Raw genomic sequence first — 18,525 nt, forward strand, 5'->3', positions numbered from 1 at the left:
TGACCTTGAATTCTTGAAGAGAAAACTCAGTGGATTAAGAAGGAAGACACGTCTTGGTGAATTTATGTACAGTAAAGTGGGGCCATCTGCAAAACTATATTTACAACAGTTTTTAGAGCTCTGTCAAGTGCCTTCATAACCAAAAGCATTCATCTGTTTGCATTTTACAATTTGTTTATAACTACAATAATCAGTATTTTATTTAATTGTACTGTACAATATTTTATCTTATTCCGTATACATATGTATATAGACTCCTGCATCTACTTGGTGACTTACAACATTCTCTGCAACATTTAGCTTATTGTTTTTCTTTTTTGCCGACATGTTTGTAGTTGACTTAATCTGCACATTGGTCTTGCAACATACTCTTTTATTTGATGTTATTGTTTTATGTCTAATATATATTATATTTAATTGTTGGGGGAGTTTGAGATGATTTCATTGCCATATATACACTGTAGCTACTCTGTATATTACAATAAAGCCTTTGATTGATATCAAAATATTCAAACTCTCGTGTAAAACATTTACTTAAAATATTCCTCTAAACTACTTTTGCTTTAGCACTCAACTTGTGTACTGAACCAGTGACCTTCCATCACAAGCCAGTGTTCCTAAGCTCCTGCTTCCCAATGATCCATGTCAAACACAGGGGTGTGAATCTGAACGGCGTGATTCATGTCAGGCTGTAAACAGCTCCAGCATCTTATCAGGCAGCTCATCTGCTCTGATATTTCCATCACAGAGGATCTGCCATATTTTTACCAACACGTGCTCTGTGTGACCATCAAAAACAGCCGACAACCTCAGATGAAGGGAGGGTGACTTAAAGTTCACTGAGCCGCATCGTGCTTGAGCAACAGGAACTATTGATCTGCTGACTAATACAATTTTTCTTACCGTTTATCACCAGTAAAGCTGCATCTATTTTTAGAACTATTCATCAACCGTGCCTTTTCATACTGAAACTGACCCCAGAGCAGAGTCATTTAATTAATCTCCCATCAGAAAGCTGACTGGGCTCAAACGCCTTCTTTTCTTCCTGACCTAGAGTTTTCAGGTTGGGACCAGTCTTGTGTTTAGAGTTTAGCATTAGCTCTCTGGCATGCTGCTGGCACATAAACACGATGATTACAAATCTGTAATCCCACTGGGCTTAATGGGCTCCTTAAACTGGGTATTAGGGGAGCAGCTAAACCAGGTGATTGTCGGCACTTGGCTCCATGGACACAGGGAACACAGATGGGGACACAACACGATAACAATGCATAAACAAGTGGACATGCATAAAAACACGAAGGGCTATATAAAAACATGCATGTATAAATCCAGTGTGTCTGTAACACTGGGTGCTTTGCATCACTGTTTCCATTACCTCTGAGCCACAGTGGCTTTAGATCCGCAGTGAGATGACAGCTGCGTGAATGATGTGTCTGCTAACACTGTAATATGCCACTCGAACTCCTCAATGATGGCTGAAAAAGCTGCCTGAGGGCAACCCAATAATGGAATATAAATGGGAGAGAGATGCGAGCTGTCATCTTACTTTTAGATAAAAACCTAAGAAGTGTGAGACTGAAATGAAGATGCAAAGGACAGCAGGGTGTGAAAGTAAAAAGAGCCCGACTTGTATTTGAAGGAGGTCTCTGGCCTGTGATCCCTACCGGATAGCCTTCTGTTTTCTTCTGGCACCACTTCAGTAGTGCGTTTCTCTTAGATCCTCCATACTCCCGCGCCAGTGCAGCCAAGGGGTCCTTTCTTTCCACACTGTCACCAGGGAAACGTGAGAGAGAGAGGGGGGTTACAGTATGTCATTCGGAGAAAGATAAGTGTATAGTTCGGCTGCCCCATAAAACTGTTATTATCTTCCGATCTTTACACAGATTAGCTTAATAAACACTGTGATTATACAACAACTGTAAGTAGTTACTCTTTTCATAAGAATGTGTTCAATTAACTAACATATTTCCAGCCAAATGTAGGAAACAATTTGACCATGTGTGACATTATGGAAGCATTAAGTGGCAAGGAAAAAAATATATTCTGGTGATTCGTTTATTTCTGGCTTGTTTCACTTGTATCAGAGTCAGAAAACATAGAGAAAACAATTAATCAGCTTTAGAAAATGCATCACCAGAATGTGTATCTGATTCCCCACAATCAAGATGCAAAGTGGCTCTGATGTTAAAACAAATGTTTCGTTCCAAGAATATTTTATATTGGCGCTCAGGGACCAATGGGGACGTTCCACATGCATAATGTACTCTTTGACATTTTTATAAATATAATCTTTTAGTTAAGGAAAGTTAAAAAGGGTAAGGAGTACTCTTTACACACAAAAGGGAAAACAGCTGAAAACAACCTTACACTGTAGTTGTAGAAGAAGTTTTCTTATGCTTTAAGTAAAAAGTAAAATACTTGTTTGAAAATGTTACTTAGGTAAAGGTATGAAAATATAATCAGTTATGTCATTAAAGTATTTAAAGTAAAAGTACTAAATGCAGAAATATTTCCCATGTGACTGCTATACTAATATATGTTAAATCATGAAATACCTTATGTAAAAGCAGGATTTTCTAGTGTGATAAAGAAGAAAGTGGGATGAAGATAAAACACTCAAAATGCAACAAATTTAAACGGGCCAGAATATCAGTTTTTGTGTCACTATACTTTACTTTGCCGGTTGTAGCTTAACGAAGGGCCTGAGCACTCACTCGTGTGAGCATATGTTCTCTGTAATGAAAATTAAAAAGGTCCGCACACAGATCCAACCTCTCAGAAAAACATCTTGCCTCCATTCTGAAAATGGCAACAGTTCAGGACTTTCAGCCAACAATTGATGATCTTATGAACATACTGTATGTCAGGTGCCTGGTGGATGGAAGTAGGCCAATCTATGTGAATGAATAGCATGTCAACATTGAAGCCCATATGTAGAACTATGAGATATGCAGCATGTGGGTTTTGCTTCAGTGCAAAGACTGTGTGTATTTGTTTGATGTGAGGCAGATTGAATACCAGAAGGCAGAGATGTTTGAGAAATGTAAACATGATCAAGCATCTTTTCCTATTTTTATTAAAAGTCCCACACAACCATTATGTAAGGCTAACGTCTCACAGCTTGTAGCAATATGGGAATATTTTCTGTGAAATAGTTGGTTTGAGTTACAGTATTTATGTAAATAATCAGAATGTATTATTTTTGCTCAACTGATTGCGAGCCAAGCAAACATTGTGTTGTTGTTTTAAGGCTCATGTGGACCTAATGGTTTGTGAGGAGGCTTTATAGAACATTCAACAATATAACCAAATATATTTGATTTTTTGATGAAATAAAATCATTGCAAAAATGTCATATGGCTGGTCCTTGATGAGATCAAACAAATTTTCCATGATGGAGAAAAATGAAAATATATGTACTTGTATTAAAGAACCAAAGTTATCCATTCATACCATTCTTTGTTCTTATTCACTTTACATGTCATCTGTAAATGCTCCCTCTATGAAAACCATCAGCAAAGTGAACTATTTGATCTTGTATTAACATTACAGTTCAGTGTATTTGTGTTAGCCCAGAGCTGGCTCAAGATGACTTTGGAGTCAAGCCAACAACATACAGTGTACACTTTGGCTTTAAGTGAGGGATGTCAAGCATTAGCACAGGCTTTTCTTTTTTGGCATCAATTCCTCACTTTCTTATTTTTCATTTTGAACTCATGTTTCCATGCTCACATATTTATTTACAGTATATTGATTGCACTATTATAAGATACAATTAAGAGAGGTACAATGAATCTGTGAAATGTTTATCTGCAGTTATTTTTTCACAGAGGGTCTGCTCCCTGGGGTTTGTGCTGAGGCATGGTCGTTGCTCTGAGCACGGTAAACATTTCACACGTCACGGCAGCTCTGCTGTCAAGTTCATTATTAGTCCTCTGTTCAGCGCAGTGCAAGGCCAGAGGCAGCAAGACCCTGTCCAAATAAATACTGCAGGGGGGGAGAGTGCATCAGTAGAGATGGAGCAGCTATATCATAACCCTGAAATCATACCAAACACGGTAATGTACAGATGTGCTGTTGATGTTGTTAAAAAGGCCTGCCCAATGATCAGCATTACAGAAACACATGATATGTCAATATGTGAGAGGGTGGGTGGATGGATGGATGAACGGGTGGATGGATGAACGGATGGATGAACGGATGAATGGATGGATGAACGGATGGATTGATGAACGGGTGGATGAACGGATGGATGGATGAATGGGTGGATGGATGAACGGGTGGATGAACGGACGGATGGATGGATGAAAGGGTGGATGGATGGATGAATGAACGGATGGATGAATGAACGGATGGATGAACGGGTGGATGGATGAACGGATGGATGGATGAACGGATGGATGGATGAACGGATGGATGGATGAACGGGTGGATGGATGAACGGATGGATGGATGAACGGATGATGGATGAACGGATGAACAGATGATGGATGAACGGATGGATGGATGAACGGATGGATGAACGGATGATGGATGAACGGATGAACAGATGATGGATGAACGGATGAACAGATGATGGATGAACGGATGGATGGATGAACGGATGGATGGATGAATGGATGAACGGGTGGATGAACGGACGGATGGATGGATGAAAGGGTGGATGGATGGATGAATGAACGGATGGATGAATGAACGGATGGATGAACGGGTGGATGGATGAACGGGTGGATGAACGGATGGATGGATGAACGGATGGATGGATGAACGGGTGGATGGATGAACGGATGGATGGATGAACGGATGGATGGATGAACGGATGATGGATGAACGGATGAACAGATGATGGATGAACGGATGGATGGATGAACGGATGGATGAACGGATGAACAGATGATGGATGAACGGATGAACAGATGATGGATGAACGGATGGATGGATGAACGGATGGATGAACGGATGAACAGATGATGGATGAACGGATGAACAGATGATGGATGAACGGATGGATGGATGAACGGATGGATGAACAGGTGGATGGATGAACAGATGGATGGATGAACGGATGGATGAACGGGTGGATGGATGAACGGGTGGATGGATGAACAGATGGATGGATGAACGGGTGGATGGATGAACGGATGGATGAACGGGTGGATGGATGGATTCTATTTCAGAAAAGTTTACAATCCTAATACAATAATGCATAAAATGATCTGCTGATTAGTTGCAATCTTAAAATGTTTCAAAATGAGTTAACCTCATCCAACTAAAACAAAAAATTGAAAGCCTAATAATAATCTAAGAATTTAATATAGCAATAAGAGTCACTACATAATTTTACTAAAGTAACATTTTCAAAGGCTGACATTACTTAAAATATATATATATTATTTAATATATAAATATCACTGAACGGTGTGGTTTTATTACTTTTTATTAATTAAAGGATCCTAAAAATGTATTCTGCCAAGGACAATAACAAGGTAAATACAGATGGGTGAGGAGGAGACAGCTCATTAATATGATGGTAGCAGAGGGAGAAGAGGAGAGGCTGGACAAACAGTTTCCAGATTCCTGATATCTGTCAGTACAGTGTTTGATGTCATCCGAACATATGTACTGTAGGTTGAAGCTGAGGGTGTTGTCCAGAGTGATGACCATGTATTTGACTGCTTAAATCAGGGGTGGGGAACCTTTTTCCTCTCAAGGGCCATTTCAATTTTTACAACATCCTTCGAGGGCCGTACAAATTATTGAACTCAACGTTTGCTTAAAAAACTAAAATCACAGCCCATTCATTTCGCCTTTCTTTCATTCTATCCATGTGGACATGATTTGGGGGGGTGGGGTCTAACCTCATCTAGGGGGGTTTGGGGGCATGCACCACCAGGAAGAGTTTTTAAATGTTTAAGTTAAAAGCATCAATCTGCTGCACTTTGAGAGCAACATGAAGAGATCTATGGATGCATCTCTCAACACCCATATGAAACAGAACTGTAAGCAGATTTTTTTCTTTATGGATATTTTACAAATCACTTCCCTTTTAAACTCTATTCTTGTTTATTAATAACAACTTTTTTTTACTGTCATATTAGTATTGTATACCTGTTTACTTTATTCTCTTATTTTTCTATAACTATATTGATCATATAAAGATGTGCCTTTACCTCACTGGTTGGAGAAAAAGCTTCTTATATTCGTTAGCATAGCTAGCTAACCAGATGCTAATAACAACAAAGTTATTGACTGTATGATCAGTATGACAGATGAACAGATCGCCACTGGGCTTTCAAATAAAGACACAGCCACGCAGAAACTGCGGCATGTGTACAGCTTCTTATGGGTATTGCAATTTGTGAAGTCCCGGCCCGGAGCCGCATTCTGGTGCTCTCCGTTAGAACTACACCCCTGTCAGACGAGACATATACCACGTGATGACACGTTAGGCTCGTGTTGTGTTCAAGGACCCTGACCTTGGCCAGGAAAAACAGGCACTCGCTTGTTTAATTATTTTGCGGTCTAGATTTCTTGAATTGTTTTCTTTTTTGCGTCTGTTTATAAATTACCTCGAGGGCCGTACCAAATGGTCTCGAGGGCCGTATACGGCCCGGAGGCCGGAGGTTCCCCACCCCTGGCTTAAATCAACTTTACTGAGTCTCTGTGACTGCATGTAAATGTAAACACTGCGTCATCTCCCTCTAATGCAACTTGTTGCATTGGTACCATGGGTCTAACTATAAATGGAGTGCTGCTATTGGTTTCTGAGTGCTCACTTAAGGGATTGTTTTACAGTAAAATGACAAAAGCCTGTTTGCCAGAAAGGTCAGAAGATGACAGCATGTTTGTTTAACATCTGTCTCCCATTCCTTTCTGACAAGTGGACACATCCTTTACTATGTGTAAGCATTCTGTGTCAACACCTTGGCAATACAAGTTGGACAACTGCAAAGTATCTCAGTTCAACTTTAAAATGCAATTGCAGTAGAATATGTGGTGAGGCTTAAAGGGAAACAAGGCTGCTAAGTCAAATGTGTATTAACACTATAACCTGTTGTCAAGGATGTCAGAGGGGAACTTGTTTAAAAAAAGAGGAAGAACTGAAACTTTTTTTGTGTAAGGTGAGTCATTGTTGCACTGCCTGTTTTGTTGCACTTGTTTGGTTTGTCAGTGTTTGATCTCTTTTAAAGACCACACAAATTAAGAACTAATTTCCCACCTTTCAGTTTGGAACTCCTGTGAATTTCTACAATCCTGTGGAGTAGTCATTATATTGTGTTCATTTCCAAAGTAAGGGAGGTTGTTTCCCCACTTCAAATGAAACCGCGTAGCTAAAGAAGCAAAATGCCCTAAAGTAAATCCCATAAAAACCATTTAGCACACCTCAGCTTGCTGTTTCCTCGGTTGTAGCTGAAGGAGGCTGTGCGGCTGCCGAAGGAGGCAGAGGTTTTGATCACAGACTCCAGAGAAGGGCTCTTCCTCATCAGGCTGTTAGGTTTCAGGTCCTCCCCGCGGCCCGACAACTTATCTGGGGGAGTGAAGGATGCAAGGGAGAAAACTTGAAGAGGAGGGATCATAATATATATAACATGGAAAGCAATGATTTAACAATAGTATGACTCTGTAGTCCAGGTGTCCTGACTGGGGTCACTTTCTTTTTCAGACTAGTCCACAAAATATCCCAAAATGCTCTGCCCAAGGGCCTCTGTCGTGCCTGAACAAGCCCTTCCACACAAAGATATGCTTGAAAAGTTATTTTAGCTTCAGAAAAGGCCGATGGAATCAGTGAGGCAACCTTTTCGCCTAAATATGGCAGTACCAGTGTTTACGCGGTTTCACCAAAAGATGTAGTTGAAGTCTGACAAATTCAAGTCACTCCAATCATAATGTCTGGTGAAAATGTTTAGACCTACTGTAAGCACAATTTGAGGTGTATTTAAAAAAAAAAAAAAAAAGGCTGTCAGCACCAGCCCCTTATCAATGCCACAAGCGCAAACAAGATGCCACCTCTGTAATGACAGGCACCAACATCTGCCCGGACATGTTTTTCTAACGGAAGCACTTGGCAGTCCATTCAAAAATCATTTATATTCAGTGCTTTGGTGCTCAAGTTACAGTCACCTTATTAAGAAAGGAGCTGGAACACCAGTCGATTGGAGATGCAGACATTTGATATAGGGGACTTTATTAAAATGCTAACAAAAAAATGAAATTCCCAAAAAGCATAATAATTTTACATGTGTAAGTGTGTAAATGTTATTGGGTAGCTGATTGATATTTCATTTTTAAAGACTTGGTAAATCAAATTAGAACATTAGATTATATTGATATCACCAAAGTAACTGTTAAAAATGTTTTAACCATTTGAAAATCTAATTTGCATTTGAGATTTCATTTTCAGAATCTCCTCCTTCTGAATCATTTTCAAGTTTACATCATCGTTTTAATAAAGTAGCCTTTGGGATTTCTTTTATTTACAGTGTTTTCTTTCTGAGAATACAATCATGAAACGACGGACAAGAACAACAGCAGTCAAATTACTGTTCATCTTTTCTCCTCTTATTATTTAACTCCGTAGACATTTTAGCCTTGCTCATTCCTAAACTCAGCAGTACTCCTGCTGGCTGTCCATTGACTCTAAGGCAGTGAGTGAGTAGACTGCTAAATGAGGCATGTATATTACACATATAAATGAAACACCATGACTTCCAGCTAAAACCATCTTTGTGGTACATACCATGATGAAGAGAGAATTCTCCATGGTTGATTCTCTTTTCCAATGTCTTGGATAGCGGCTTTATGTACGTCTGTCTCTAAAAAAACAGAAACAGAATAAAGATCTCACCAGTCTGAAACAGAGAATAAGTGTTTCATTTATTTGACATTTTAAGGAAAGTATGTTGTGTGTACCTGGATAGGGGAGACGGCAGCAGCAGGTGCAGAGCGTACAGGGATCCCACTCAGCAGGCTTCTGGGGCTGGAGTGCATCTGAACTGTGAGGCTGGGCCCATCTGAAGAGCACATACAAATTAAGGATTGTATACAAAATAAACTGAAATGTGCCATAGCGAAATGTAACTGAACTTTAATCAAATGCTGAACTTTACTTCAGTATATATTTTTTAATGATTTCTTTGACATTTTTTGCATTTCTACTCAACCACATGGCAAAGGGAAATATTGAACTTCTTATTGCATTTGTTTCAAAACATTCAAAGGGTAAATAAAAAGATTGAAAAAAAATGAGTCAATTAATATGTATATTGTCAGCTTAAAAGTATGTACAAGACAGTCATTCAATTAGTAAATGTACTGATTTGTTTCAGCTATTAGCAACTTTTTTTGCTGTTCAGTAATTTTTTGGTGTAAAAATATCTCATGGTTCCAGCTTCATAAATTCGAAAAATATTGTGAATTTCCTTTTAAAAATGTCATAGTATAACTTGTAATGTTAAGGGTTGGGCTTTTTGCTGTCAGCAAACTTTGGGCTCTAGGTAATTGTAAATGTATTCTTCAACATTCCCAGTATTTGTGAAAACAAAACAACCAATGAGGTCAATAATTTAAATATTCTGCAGTTAAGTTGAAGTCTTAGTATTTGTACAGTATGGTACAATTACTTACAATTAAAGGATAAGGTGGTCGAGGAGACTGTCATGATACCAGAGGAAGCTGTATATATTTCTATTTGAGTAACATTTTAACAGTGGTATTTTACAGTGTGGTATTTTTACAAGGCACATAAGGTACTTTTAGATTAAGTACCCAGCCTTACATCTATGACATACAGCCTAATGCAAAAAACATCTGGAATAAAATCTACCATTATGATACCTATAATGTTCCCCTTTTGTTTATAGAGGTCAGCCCACACTGTCTTTCACAACTACATGACTTTGCTGCAGAAAAATAACATGAGTCCACAGTGGAGATCTGACCAGCTGTTCTCCTCTAGTTACACTGCTGTGTTGGGATTCCATTTGTGTGTGTTGGGGTGCTCGCTGCTCACTCGGTCCAACAGTATCAAAGGACTTAATGAGAGTCGCTCCGGGGACTGAGTTGGCCTCCCCACTGGCGTCGCTGGGTGTGGTCGGGATCATTGAGATGCTGCACCACTGCCGCTGGATATCAGAGTCGGACAGCCTCACCTCGTCACCTTGGGACCTAACAGACACAGTGAAAAGGGTTGCAGTGTAGGAAAATATACCATACACACACCTGGGGAAGAAAACAACCCTTTACATGCTTATAAGACAAAGGGAATGTTCCTAAACGTTTGCTCAGGGTATTGGCAGGATGATGTGATCATAGTGTCTACCGTTGATAAGGAGCTACAGATTTCAATTTAAAACACACATTTTGAGCAGTGTAATCATTGGGACACCTCGTACCAATCGCCCTGGTGAACATTGGACTCCAGGCTACAGAGAGAAGGATTTGGCTTTATCAGTGATGAAGTGAGGAATTTCAACATTGCATTAAACTTACCTCCAAAGACTGAAAGAGATACACAACCACAGATGGAACTGGTGTCATTTCATTTATTCAGTTGCCTAATGAACAACAGTAACACATCACATGTGTTCTTTCACAGACATAATAATTGTTTAAGTTCTTTTGTAAAGAATAAATTAACAGCACATTCACTGTATTGTTCACAACATGGCTTTACTACACACAGAGAATTACACAGTTAACATCTAATTTTTTTCTAGATGGTATTTTTGAGCAAATTTAAAAGTTGACATCTTCAGCACCAGTACCTTATCTGGTAGAGCAATATGGCTTTTAATAAAAATGCACAAATTGAATATATCTGAAAGAAACCAGACTTTTTAACCTGAGATCCTGCAGCATGCAATTATACTACAGCAACACAGAATATGGTGTAAGGTTTTGGCTCAAATATGAAATAAATCCACTGTGTGATCCGTGACTCAAAGTGTGTGAAATCATAACAATTCTGATATGATACATTAATAAGGATGTTGAAAAATCTCTAGATGGCTTTAACACAGGGATTCAAGATTGATCAACAAGTTTAAGTCACTTAATGTTGCTAAAAGTCAAAAGCTAGAAAATGAGATCAACTCATCATCTGACAGTGGTGCTGAAAGGGAAACTTAATCCTTTTAGGAGCCTATACACAGTTTTCTTAGTCTTTGTGTTGAAAAGGAACACCAACCTTTTGGTATGTCTGAGTAGAGTAAACAATTGACTGAGGTACAGCTGTTTGTGTTTGTGGCAGTCCTAAAATCTAATGTTGGCAGTGGTTGATATCAAACTCATCCTGGTTATTTTATCTGGCAGAAATAATTAATACTCTGTGCGCTTAGAAGGAGCATAGTAATAATCAGAAATACACATACAAAGAGTAACAGAGCAGATGATACCAATAAGTCAACATTGATGTCACCTATGTACAGTTATTGTGTGTTCAATGGTGCCATCTAATGGTTTTATATGACATTGCATTCTGTTTCATTACAGGGCCAAACTGAGATCTTTAACAGATCATAAATGTTTTTCAGTAAACAGACAGAAGTCAAAGTGAAAACAATTTGACTATAATACAAAAAAAAGTAAGAAAAGCAAATGTGAGTACCAGCACAATAACATGCCACCTCGTTTTTCTAAATCTAAACAATATCAACCAGACTCAATTTCGCTGTATTGCTATTGCCTTCAAATATGTACTTTCTGATAGAACAAGTCCGACTGTCAGCTCACTTAATATTTATCGAGTCTTTTTCCTAATGTATTACCCTCTTGTTTACAATCTCAAGGCACAAATCAGCTTCACACAGTATGAGAGGAGAGTCTTTCGAACATATGGCATTTCTTTAACACAGGTCAATAAATTGACGAACAAAGAATACATTCAGAAAGAAAAGTACATCATTATTTAAAAGGTTCCAAAGGACATGTAGATAAATGGAAGCCAGAATCTGTCAGGAGACTGTTTGGGTACTGCATTTACACAATACATTTTAAATGACACAGAAAGGTAATAAGTGCAACATTAACACTGTCTTCACGGGGTGGCGGGCACTTCTCTAATGACCTTCCACTGCCGTCTTGGTATCAAAAGTGGCTCCAGCGCCTAATCTGAAAAGAAAAGAAGAGGGAAGATGATATAGTGTATGAAGATAATATTAAACATGTGCATGTGCAGCAAAACAAGAGATCTTACATGTCTTCTTAACATTTTTATTATGAAAAGCTCTTCTGGTCACTTCTCGATTTTTAAAACTGTTCCATGCAAACCTCATTGGATTAATAAGGTCACTCATAATGTCTAGTGTTACTTAAGAATCACCCAGTGATGAAGATATTATGGAAATGTATCGTGATGCAGAGCATGAGTTTTATCCAGTCATGCCGTGCAGACCATCCTGCTATTCACCAAAAAAGTAGAAGGGTTATTCATTCGTGTAACAGCAGATGGCACCAGATACATCTTTTTAAACAGTAGAACCAGGCAGAGCAAACCAAAAGAAGGTAGGATAGTCCTGAATCAGCCAGCAAACAGAGGGACACACAGTCAGACTGAAGCAGCAACACGAAGCCAAACACAGACAGGAAGTCAGTGAGCAGCAGCAGCAGCACACAGAGAGGGAGAGCAGGCTGGCTGACAGAGGGCTGGCAGGACAGGGGACTCACCTGGACGTTACACAGGGAGGCTTGTCAGAAGGACATCTTTGACAGGGTCATCACAGGGAGCTGCTGGAGGTGGGGAGCGGACGCAGCGTAACAGCTAATCTCGGGGGAAAGTGTGCTGATTTAACCTTGGTCTAAAACCAGTAATATAGTGTAATAAATTCCCATGGACCACATGCATTTGGCTTTAAACCAAATACAACTATTTAGTACACCTTAAAGCTCCTATCACGAGATTTTTGATATAGTGCAACTGAAAAGTATTTAGAGACCATTGGTTCGCATTAAGGACTATACTGGTCACACGGAAAATGCTTTAGAGTAGCAAATCTAAGTGGACTTTGCTACAGGAAATACTTGACCTGGCATGATAATGAAAAGGGACAAAACTGTCAAAAACACCATGGCATTAGCACGCTCAAAAACACTTATATATACAGAATACCAACACACTAACACACTCTCTAAAAGTATGTCACATCACTGCATGGCCACAGTTCAATACCACTTCATACAATCTTAAATAGCTTGATACATTGGCGTTACATATTGACAGTTACACTGGCCTCTGTTTTGTGTTGCTTTGTATATCAGCTTTTGCCACTGTTTGCCTTCTCATATAATAATAGTTTTATCCAATGAATACACTGATGTTTGATGTAGAGTGTGAATTGAGAGAATACTATAGGGCCATACTCAGTGTGGAAGAGGGAGACAGAGAGGGCAGCAGCTTAAAGGAGGAGAATACACAGAGGGAAATACTGCAAGAGACTGCTAATTTACCATCAGAGTCTGCCAAATCCCAGGAATCTCAACTCTAATACTCCAAGGATTTCATCTCGTACAAGACTTGCGTGAAGCTACAGTTGGTAAATATGTTTCTTCATATTAACTGTCAATGTATGCCGACAGTAGTGCATGAAACAGATAATATGTGAAAAAACTCATATTCCTCTGCCTCCCACCAGCGCTCTAAATAGCATTTGGAAGATTCTCCTGCACCGAAGAGAAACAGCCAATCAAAACCGAGGAGCTTCACACACAGTGTAAATCACTGCTTGTGAACTCTAGTAAACTGTCAAACTAGGTACTGATCAAATATGAATAAGGATTCTGTAACTGCGTTTTCTTTCCCAGAATGTCGGCTGGGTCAAAACGTATTAATTTCACTGCTAGACATTTAAGGCAAGGGATACACAATACAGTTACAGATTACTGTATCATATTTGATCAACGTTGCCGGGTTTGACAGTTTAGTAAAAATGTACAAGCAGGTGTTGACACTGCAATGAAATCTTGCAATTGCCGTTAGGAACACTGGGGGGAAGCAGAGGAACATTATCATTTTTCACATATTATCTGTCTCATGCACTATTGACAACATACATGACAAGAGTTTTTTAAATAATGTAACCAACTGAAACTTTAAGCAAGAGATTCATGAGAATGACATTTTGATATTTCTAAACAATGGATGGGGATTTGGCAAAACTCTGGCAGGTATCTCATACCCACGTTGTGTTGAGAGAGAAAGGAGCTGCAGCCCGATGCTAAACAAGGGGATCACAGAGGGGTTTAGGGGACGGTGGAGGGGGAGGAACTGAACAAAATGCATTATGAGGGAGCTGGTACCTGACACCCTGCAGGGCCTCCAGGTCTGTGGAGAGCTTGGCGCTGCGATCCTGCTCCTCCTGCAGCTGTCTCCGGAGGGCACGCAGCTCCTGCTGAGCCTCCACCTTGATGTCGTTGGCCACCACCACGGCTGTCTGGAGGTCCGCCTGGAACCGACGCCACTCTTCTTTTTCATCCTAAACACACAAACTTATGGATTTATACAGCACAGGCAAGTATAGAAACATTCAGGACATTTCATACAAACACAGGAAGTGTTTGTGCACTTGTTCAATTTAGGTTCATTTAACCTAACGGATAAAACTATTTACTTTATCATGTACTTACAAAAGAAAAACTGGCATTTATAAAGGCATCAAAAACGATATGACTATCATGGAAAATGACTGTGTCAATCAAAGTTAGCACTTTCACAGTCTTTGGAACAGATATGTTGAAGTAAAAAATAACCCAAAACATCTGATTTATTCTTTCCTAGTTCCTATGGCTTGATATGTTTTTAAATCTCCTACAGACACAAAACAAATCAGAAAAGCAATCCAAAGGGAGAGGGAAAAACAGCAGCTCTAACTGAAAGGACTGTACAAAATAGAAAAAGTAAAGTGGTATCTGGTGCATTCCAAAATGCATAATTCATCAAAACAAAAAAAAGCAAAACATGTTGTTAATGGATCAATACCAAAGAAAATAGATAGCTGCCTGTCTGAACAGCCCACCTGGATGCTACTGGAATAACACTCGGATAGATGACTCCAAGGTCATACATTTGGCAAAAACACAGCAAAATCCTGGCACTAGGCCTTAAAGTGATAATCCACCCAGAGAGGCATCAACACTTCCAGACCAACGTTCAATGCATCACTGAAACCAATCTCTGGTGTCGGGTATGTTTATATCTTTGGTTCCAATCACTCAGAACTTCACTACAACATGGTACCCGTAAATGCACTGCTTCTGTGTCGTGGTATAGATATCTCTAAGCTCAGACAACCTGGCCGAAGTAGAGCATTTTATTTCTTGAGTATTTATACTTGTATAGGCTCGTTGAAGTTTCAGAGAGAGAGAGAAGAAGACGTAGGGTAGATGTGTTATGGAAGTCTGTCAAAGATACATCTGATTTCCAAAGTCAAAACTGTGTTAGGACATTCCTTGTTTTAACTTTTGGAACTTTCTTCTATATTCTATTTGAAACACCTATCATGTGACTTAAGTCTGTAACACTCATTGATTTCAGATGTTCAAAAACAAATCATGTCACCACAGATGTTATGAAAGGAGCTACATAATAAAGCTTTCTTACCTTCATCTGTCTACTCAAGACTTTCATATGGCGGTCTGCTTCTACTTTCTGCTCCTCCATCTTTTTGACAAGATCTGCAATGATAGATACAGTTTTTTTGAGAACCACATGTCTTACGTACTGTGAACTTTAGGCAGAACTGCAGTCATTTAAAACAACATCCATTTCTAAAGGGCTCTGTCAGTATGATGAGGATGCAGCAGCCAATCTAGAGCATTAAGGCTTGAATACAAGTATCAGTTAGTGTGGTGTCTCATCACTGCAATAACATTAGTAATAGACCTGTATCATCTATTTACACAGCCTGTGGAACACAGTGTATATAGCCATATAATACTCACTCAGTTACCACACTGTAAGATATAAAGTACAAATGACCTAAAATAGTGCCCTCTGATACAAAAGCCAAGCCCTTTTAAACTGCAATTCAGAATTGATATATTTTAAATACTAATACACTACATATATATTGTGATAAACATATCATATTTGGTTGTAAACTGTGCAAATCTTTTATTGTTAACTTCATATTTTAATATAAATATTTGCATCGACCATTTAACTGAATCCACTTATTTTTATATAAATATATTGATATAATTGTATTGCATATTCTTACTTTTGCTACCTCCGCGACCCGACCACGGATAAGCGGGAGAAGATGGATGGATGGATTCTTACTTTAACTTCTGATGTGTACGTAAATAATTTTGTATTCCTTTAAAAACATTATTTATATTTTATTTTATTCTATTCTAAAAGGTCAAAACTGTCACAAAAATCTATTTCCCCCAGGATAAATATAAGTATTTTTGATTCTAATATATCCTACCTTCATGAAGTTATTGATTTAACTTTATGGTCGTTTTAGAAATATTTCTAATCTTTTACGTATTCCCCTTGTACAAAAGAGGACAGACAAAATGGAACAAAAAGCATCCAGTGAGAGTAACATACTCTCCATGTCCAGGACGGCTTGCTTGGTGTGGCAGTTGACGGCCCTCTGCTGCTCCACCTGGTCCTCCAGCTCAAAGATGGTCTCCTTCAGCTCTTTCACCTGGTTCTCAGCGTGGACCCCGACCTCCTCCATGGAAGTCACCCGGCTGCCCAGATCCTGCTCCCTCCTCTCGGCCCGCTCCTGAACCTGCTGGCATTTGGCCTCCACCTGTGTGGAGATTATTATGAGTTAGTACAGATATAGTTAAAACAAAGTGGCAGTGTTTCATGTGAGAGTAATTGCTGGCTGTCACTGCACTAATTACATCAAAGCACTCAACAGCACTCAAGGCTCAGTAAGGGCAAATCATTTATGATATCTTCCGGAAATCATGTGGGGAATTTTTCCAGTTGTTCTTGAAGGATTTCAAAGATGAGATATATAGAATCTGTCCAATAATTTCTTTGGGGGAGATGATTTAAGGCTTGAAACATGTTATGGTATTATTACATTGCATCATCATTATGTTACTGCTGCACATAATACACAGAAAACTCTTGGTGGTCAAGCAATAGATTGTTTTCCCCCTAGCTTCCACAGCTTACTTAAAGAGATCCTTATATGCTTTTTGGAGTATTCCCTTGTTATATAGGCTTTTTTTTGTAATGGTCTGCCAAGGCTAAAATCCCAAAGTTCACACTAGGGGGAGTTTCTCTCCTACACACTCCACAAAGTTAAGCACTGTGCTAGCTTAACTTTGTCTGACAATGACTATTTGGCCACAGAGTAAATACTGACATGATTGGGGACTGTGACTCATTGAACTAAAACTTTACTGTGCTGTCTTTATTGGATGTGACTGCCTCAACATGTTTATTGCATGAACTTCCAATTACACTGAAGCTGAAGTCAGTGTACCATGTGGATTGCTGTCATTCTGAAAAATGACACTGTAGAGCAGATCTCTGAGCAGGGTATACTAAAAATAAGTAAGTGATGTACTTCTGAAGGACACCATGTGGTTCTGATGGATTAGGATGTGAAGTTATGGAATGGCCTCACCCATATGGCCCAGAACCGGAGCGTGACTCACAGGGTCACACACTAGTGGACCACCTTACTGGCACCACGATCACAATCCAACAATGACGACATCAGTCAAATGACGAGGACACGCCTCAATTTGGATTCAACAACCACGAACATGACCTCAAACCCACACAGCGTCAGCCTTTGTGGTGTTGGTGGTGTTTGAGGGGAAAACCAAAGTGATGACAGAGAATCATACGAAAACTATTTGAGGGGACATGAGTTAATGTGCTGTGATGGTGAAGAAAAGGCCCCAATAACAGCTGTAAAGCCAGTTTAATGGTCAGGTTTGAACTCTTTTGGAAAAGAAGTGTGGTCAAGTTCACTTTCAATGGTGGTGACAGAGCCAATAATGATTAAATATGTTATAGTCGCCTGGTTTAAGTAACATTTTTTTATTATTATTTGCCATTACTAGACTAATGATACAACATGTTGGTCTTTTTTAAATCTATTCCTGACATGGATTGTATTTTATGTAAAAAATATGAACAAAATCATGTTCTGGTTCCAAACAAGTGAACCTCTCTCTCTGCTTCTTTTGAATTATATGGATGAAGAGATTGTTCTTTAGGGAACCCCTGACAATGTAGTCAAACTCAAGACAAAGAGCTCTAACTGACATAACAAAACGTTTCAACAGTGAGTCACATATAATTAAAGTCACGGTGTACACACACACACAACAATAGAAGCAGCCAAGTGTAAATAGTTTGTAATGGGCAGTGACATTCTCCAACCAATGAAGAGATGTCAAGTTTTTAAATAGACTGATCGGAATCTTTGCTCACAACATTTGACTCCAAATATCGTATTTAAATAAAGAAAATGTTTCATGTTGGGAGATAAATACTTATTAAGGATGGGCATATAAAGAAAAAATGCTTTTCAATAATCCCAGCAA

The 18,525-nt window shown here is 39.0% G+C and overlaps 2 protein-coding genes across 6 annotated transcripts in view; one reads left to right on the forward strand and one right to left on the reverse strand.

Annotated features, from left to right (window-relative positions):
* zswim7 (zinc finger, SWIM-type containing 7) overlaps positions 1 to 9,023 on the forward strand; it is a 60,944-nt gene extending 51,921 nt beyond the window's left edge. Inside the window, exon 6 of the mRNA XM_079651608.1 lies at positions 8,922 to 9,023. The gene's annotated coding sequence lies outside the window, so the exon portion shown is untranslated. The remainder of the gene's footprint in view (positions 1 to 8,921) is intronic.
* Positions 1 to 18,525, reverse strand: part of specc1 (sperm antigen with calponin homology and coiled-coil domains 1) — a 93,318-nt gene that overhangs the window by 19,946 nt on the left and 54,847 nt on the right. For all 5 annotated transcript variants that reach the window (XM_079651580.1, XM_079651581.1, XM_079651582.1 and 2 more), the window contains 8 exons: positions 16,553 to 16,760; positions 15,596 to 15,669; positions 14,296 to 14,471; positions 10,013 to 10,167; positions 8,914 to 9,014; positions 8,741 to 8,816; positions 7,387 to 7,531; positions 1,668 to 1,770 (listed from right to left, as the gene is read on the reverse strand). In XM_079651580.1, the coding sequence (XP_079507706.1) occupies positions 1,668 to 1,770; positions 7,387 to 7,531; positions 8,741 to 8,816; positions 8,914 to 9,014; positions 10,013 to 10,167; positions 14,296 to 14,471; positions 15,596 to 15,669; positions 16,553 to 16,760 (1,038 nt within the window). The remainder of the gene's footprint in view (positions 1 to 1,667; positions 1,771 to 7,386; positions 7,532 to 8,740; positions 8,817 to 8,913; positions 9,015 to 10,012; positions 10,168 to 14,295; positions 14,472 to 15,595; positions 15,670 to 16,552; positions 16,761 to 18,525) is intronic.

Source organism: Notothenia rossii (genome assembly GCF_949606895.1).
Source record: "Notothenia rossii genome assembly, chromosome: 9".
In the NCBI taxonomy this organism is placed as follows: Eukaryota; Metazoa; Chordata; class Actinopteri; order Perciformes; family Nototheniidae; genus Notothenia; species Notothenia rossii.